The 6454-nt window shown below is 34.7% G+C and overlaps 1 protein-coding gene across 1 annotated transcript in view; it reads right to left on the bottom strand.

Annotated features, from left to right (window-relative positions):
- Positions 1 to 2060, bottom strand: part of LOC123233656 (liver carboxylesterase 1-like) — a 38990-nt gene extending 36930 nt beyond the window's left edge. Inside the window, exon 1 of the mRNA XM_044659719.1 lies at positions 1982 to 2060. Within this exon, the coding sequence (XP_044515654.1) occupies positions 1982 to 2060 (79 nt within the window). The remainder of the gene's footprint in view (positions 1 to 1981) is intronic.
- Between the last annotated feature and the right edge of the window lie 4394 nt (positions 2061 to 6454).

Raw genomic sequence — 6454 nt, 5'->3', positions numbered from 1 at the left:
GAAAGGAAAGGAAAGGAAAGGAAAGGAAAGGAAAGGAAAGGAAAGGAAAGGAAAGGAAAGGGAAGGGAAGGGAAGGGAAGGGAAGGAAAGGAAAGGAAAGGGAAGGGAAGAAAAAGAAAAGAGAAAAGAAAAGAAAACAAAGGAAACAAAAGAAGAAAACAAAAGAAGAAAACAAAAGAAGAAAAAGGAATAAATAAGAAAAACCAGGACAAGGTTGTATAACTTCAGGCATGAGTGTCAGGGAGTATAGACTAAAAACAATTGTTTTCTTTGCATATACATTTGTTTTTGTCTGTCTCATTGAGAACTATGAGTTTTTTTTATAAAATGTTGCTCTTTTGCTGATTATTAAGTTCATAATAAAAAAATAAGCCTGTACGGAGATCTTTTTTTCCTAGACTATACTTTAAACATATCTGTATTTCTCCATTCCCAGAATTTCTGAATCCAAGGACATCAGAGCCATAGAATCAAAAATTTATAGCTATGATATGATATTGTCTTTTGCAATTCCTTCATGGTACAGGTGATGGCAGTTAGGATCAGAAAATAGCATGAGATTATTACTGCTAGAATTTTCTTTACTCCTCTCTTTGCAAAAGTAAAAAGATTGTTTATCTTGACTAGAAGACTATCTCATAGTTGATTTCCTTCCTGCCAATACCGATTTCTATTCCTCAGCATTCATTCTTTTAATTTCCTTCCTGAGAACCTTATAGACAGAGCTGGAAAGGATGGAGCTGATTAGGTAGTCCAACAACTTCCTTTCAGAGATTCTCTCCAAAAGAAATATGACATATCTCAATTGGATGGGAGGCCAGCAGGAATTGATTCTATTCTACCCCCTCTATCTAAAACTCTAAATCTTTTTCTATACGCACAAATGAATAACTAATTTAGATAATACAGAGCTATTCAAATTTTATTTTTAATATGAATTCTCTATGAAATTACCTCTGTTGATCACTTGATTCCGACATTTACTCCAACCAATTACCTTTAAGACCTATGTATGATAGCCCCTTAAATTCTCAGTCATTCATCCAACCCTAACATTTATTTAGCCAATGATTTTGGCCATCAGAAGGAGCTTGTAAATTTATTAGCATAAACCTCTCACAACTTTGTTCGACTCTTCTCTCTTAACATTCTATCAATTGACACTTTATTCTTTTACTTCACTAGACTCCCTGGTCTCCCTCTGAAGAATCCTATGCCCTTCAACTCTCCATTTCTTTGCTAGAATTGACCATTGCAAAATAGAGAGAAAAAAAGATCAAAGTTAGAGTTATTAAATAGTTTCTTCATAGAGAAAGCATGGATTAATATCGAGAAGGTTATAGGAGAAACCACCTGGCTTTTAGTCCAATCTCTGCAACTGATTTGCCTCTCTCTTTTCTCTCTCTTGGTCTCAATTTCCACTGTGGAATGAGAGCATTGAAATAAATTTCCAGCTCTCACACTATAGGACTTAGAGGGAATTTTTTTCTCTTTCTTGAAAAAGCTGTACATTTCTGAGTCTTTTCGATTATCTATTTTCAAACTAGTTGTCTTTAAATAGAGAATATTTTGATTTTTGCTTTTTTGCTTATTTGTTTGTTGTTTTAAATGACTCATTCCTGACTTGACCAAAGCCAGAAAACCTTGTGGATGCTCAAAGGAGGAGACTCCAGAGGTCTGAAGGCGACCCATTATTGGGAAATGGCTGAACAAGTTGTGGTATATGATCATAATGGAATCCCATTGATTGTGCTATAAGAAAAAAGGAGCAAGATCATTTCATAAAAACTTGGAAAGACTTACATACACTGATGCAAAGTGAAGTTAGTAGAACCAAAAAAATACTCTACACAGTAACAGCAATAATTTTTATGAACACCTTTGAATAACTTAGTATTCTCAGCAATATAGTCATCTAAAATAATCCCAGAGATTCATAATGAAAAATGGGACAAAACAAAACAAAAACTCCAAAACTTACCCTGAGTTGTGGGCCCAATAAAGAAGCAGAGAAGCAAGGAAATCAGCCACATTTTGCTGAGGGAAGTTTTTTGCCACATATCTGGGCCAGGAATCTGAACTGTCTTAAATAGGCTGAGGTTGTTTCTGTGCTGAACAGGTGTAAACTGAGTGAGTGACTGACCCCTGGACTCAATCAGAGAAAGCCAAGCCAAGTAAAAAGACAGGAATTCAATTTCTTTAAATATTACCTTGGTAAAGGCTGTGTTTGGTGTCTTGAGCCTCTGCCCACAATTCACTCACACTCTTTATTTGAGGTATTATAATCATAAAATGCTTCTATGACAAAACTGAAAACCATATCAGCAAACAAGACCAATGTTGCATAAGGTGTACTTTAACCTTGAAAGAAGTTTGGATTTCCTTTTTATCTTCAATGAACAGATAGTCAGTCATACAGTTTGGTGTGATGAGAGTCAGTGGGGATCCAGTGGGCAAACTATGGGATAAGAAAAGTCTTCTGAGTTGAATGCCAAGCTCACCCACCAGCTTTCTAAGTGGCCTTAAAGGGGTTTCTGCTTCTTGTCATTTTTGTTTTCTAACCAGTATAAAAAACAAACAAACTTATTTTGTCCAGTTCTTTAGAGGATAAAAATCTTTGTGTTTTGTTAAGAAATACTGAATATTCATTGTAGACTGATTATAATATGGGGATAGAGGAAGGAAACAGAAACAGAAGTGTCTAACTTTAAGAATGCTAAAAGTTTATTAAGGGAAACCACTCAAATTGGAAAAATATATAGAAATCACAGTAGTATAAAATAATAATTCCCATTTCTTAAGTACAAGATTTGCAAACTGCTTTCTTCAAAATTCTGTAAGATAGGTAGGACAAGTACTATTTATCTGTTTTACAGATTAAGAAGCTGAGTGTTTGAGAAGCTAAGTCATTAAATCAAATCCACACAGGAAGTAGGAGATAGACTTGAAATAAATTCAAGGTCTCCTAACTTGAATCATGTGCTTTTCCTATTATTCCCACAAATAGCCTGCCTCAAGAATATTGTTAAATTAATCTGGGGAATTAGAGTCAGGAATTTCAGCTCTTCTTTCTGTACCTTCTATCTTTTCTTGTGACATCTGCTTGTTCTGAGGTGCAGAGGTGAACCTCTGGGGTTTGGAATGCAAGGCTCCAAAACTTAGCTTAAAAAATAAAAAGAGTGATTTATTAGTAGTGTTGAATTTTTGGCCAGCAAGACAGCATGAGTGGTTGCTCCCAGAATCCATCAATTCTGGGGATTATATACTTTTTACAAAAGTGGGGATGTGATGTTGTGTCATAGTGTGGGTGTGATTCTAGAGTGGTAAACACTCAGACATTCAGTAGGGAGTTTGGTCATCTGACTGGGGTCTGCCTGAAGACCCTCATAGTTTAGGGAACAGATGGATGTCTGAGATGTAGCCTAATTGTATGGAAGTGTAGCCTAGAGGTGCATCTCTATATCCATCTCAATCTAAAGGGTGATCCAAAGATGATAAAAATCTCAGGATCTTGAAGTTATCAGATGTTCTTGGGCTAGGAGTCACAAGGACAGAAGGAAGCAAGGGAATTTCCCTGCTTATAGTTTGTCTGGGTTTTGGGGGTACAATGCCCATGCCATACAGACTGCAAGGATCTAATTTTTTCATGTTGCTCACATGACTTTTCCTCATAATCCTGTCATCCTGAAATAGTCCTGTGCTATAGATACAGGGCACTTTGCTGGGCAATGGGGAGAAAATGAAGAATAAAATACAGTTAGTATCCTTAATTTCCAAAGCCCCAAGTTATTCATCCTATCTTCCGTCAAGATACTCAGTTGCTTAAAACTGAATTCTTAATCCTTAATTCTCTTGAAATTACTTAATATTATTTTGAATATACTTAATATTTATCTGAATATGTTTCTCAAATTTGGAGAATAATTTTTACTAATTTTTCTTTAAAATTAAAACTTTAATTTTTAAAATTTTAAAATTTAAAAATTTAAAATTTAAATTAAATTTAAAAAAAACAGTACAAAGATCTTTTTCTACTTCAGAGTTCCTTTAAAATTAAAGTGTTTTTGGGGGGTTTTTTTGGAGATAAGATTTTTAAAGTTACCTATAGGATATTCTCTTTTTTGTTAGTATTCATTTGTTTCACTTATGTCTGGATCTTTGTGACTCCATCTGGGGCTTTTTTGGCATATATATTTAAATGATTTGCTATTTTCTTCTCTAGTTCATTTTAGAGATAAGAAAATGGAGGCAAACAGAATTAAGTGACTTGCTCAGGGTCACATAACTAGTAGATGTCCAAAGCCAGATTTGAACTCAGGAAGATGAGTTTTCCAGACTCCATGATTAGCATCTATGCACTATGCTGCATAGCTGCCCCTGATTATTGTGGGAGACTTGAGATAAACCTGAGCCAGAAAGGATACTCCCTCAAGAATAACAGACTCCAAATATCTATCATCTTTAAAAATAGAGAAATGTATCAAGTTCAATGCAAGTTGAATTATTGAGTTGAATGGCTGGGAGGCATGTATAGGTAAAACACTGCCTCCTAAAAGAGATAGGTTTTAGGATTCTTATACTCTTTTGAAAACAGGGACTATATGATCAGAAATGGGGTGAGAGGGGTTTGGGGGATGTGTTATGCCATGAAGGCAAAGGAGAATGGATTGTACAGTTCAGGGAATGATTTGATATCTGAGATACAAATGCTTATCATTTATTATCAGAAGTATACTAGGAGGTGCATATCTATGCTCATCAAAAAGTTAGAAGACAGACCAAAAGAAGTGTGTCTCAGACACAACTTCTTATCATATGGTTTCTGTGGCTCAAGTTCACCTTGAAGGTGCAAGGGGTACAAGCTCAGGGGTGCAAAGAAAAGGGATTCCTTATGTACTCTTTGATATGGGATACCTCTGGGGTTTGGGGTTGTCCAGGTGAAACCCATACCCCATATCATGATCTTCTCTTAGTTTGTGCATTTTATATTTTCAAAAGTATTTCTCTATTCCTTTTTTTTACCCTGGGTATCATTTAACATTGTATATGGTTTTTTTTTTTGTTTAGTTCTATTTTTTGTGAGGGGGTGTTAAAGCTTCATCTTGATCATTTGCTATTTTAATTTTATTTTCTAACCTTTTCTTTTTAATCAGATTGATTAATGGTTGGCAATATTAATAGTCTGTTTGGGTTAATTCAATCTATTTCTCTGTTTTCTATTATTTTCTCTTTTGTGACTATTTTAGGTCTATATACATTATCTTTTTAGTTTATTGAGATTCACAATTACTTAACTATCTCCTTTTCTCTTCCCTTTTTTTGTATTAAACCTTTACCTTCCATCTTAGAATCAATATTGTGTATTGGTTCCAAGGTAGAAGAATGGTAAGAGCTAGGCAATAGGGGTTAAGGGTCTTGCCTAGGGTCACACAACTAGAAGTGTCTGAGGCCAGATTTGAACCTCCTGTCTCTAAGCCTAGTTCTCAATACACTGAGCCACCCAGCTACCCCCCTTAATATATATTTATAGGGATATGATTTCACCTAGAGGATTGCTTTAGCTATGTCCTATAATTTTTTGTATATTGTTTTACTTTCTTTATTTATATGATGTTTCTTTTAACCTAAAAATTATTCATGATTTCACTGTAAGGTCTCCATTTGGGTTTTTAACATTTGTGTTCCAAGAACTAATCATTTTTATCACCTTGTGATTTGTAAAGTATATGTTAAACTACTTCTGTCTACATATGTATATGTATGGATGTATTACCTACACATATATACAATATCAGTCAAAATATGGCCAATTTTTCTAAAAGTTCCATAGTACTGAGAAACATAGAAGATGTCTTAAGTATTTTAGCCCCAGTTTTTCAAGAAATGTATTCCCTTTGTTTTCATCTGCAATACGCTTGCTCTCTTCCCACCTTAAGCCAACATACCCAGTCCTTCCCTTTTTCCCCTCTGTTTATTTTTTTGTTAAATATGTCCAGAACTGATAAAAGGACACGAAAGTTTCATACTTTTATTCCATAACTTTTGATATCTTTTTGTAAATAATTTAATTTTTCTTTTCTTTTCCTTTTTACAATTTAGTGACATCTTATTTCCCTAACCCAATTTCATATTCCAGTCTCCAAAACTCTTTGTTTTAATTGAGCTGAACAACTTTCTATGTCATGAATTAATATTGTACCCTATACCTCTGTTCCTTGTTCCTGCAGTCCCCAAAGTCTGAAATGCATAATGCCTTAGAAAGAGTGCTAGATTTATAATCAAAGGGCATGGGTTCAGATACTGCGTGAGCCATTTACTACCTGTGTGACTGCACAGATTATTTAATCTCTCTGGGCCTCATCTTTTAAATAAAAGAGCTGGGCTACATATCCTCCAAAATCTTTCCCACAACTTGATCTACATTCCCAGTACTTTGCACACAAGGGCTTGCTAA

The sequence above is a fragment of the Gracilinanus agilis genome, chromosome 2 (assembly GCF_016433145.1).
Source record: "Gracilinanus agilis isolate LMUSP501 chromosome 2, AgileGrace, whole genome shotgun sequence".
NCBI classification, from domain to species: Eukaryota; Metazoa; Chordata; class Mammalia; order Didelphimorphia; family Didelphidae; genus Gracilinanus; species Gracilinanus agilis.
The sequence above is the reverse complement of the archived record's forward strand: the minus strand, read 5'-3'. Positions and strand labels throughout refer to the sequence as shown.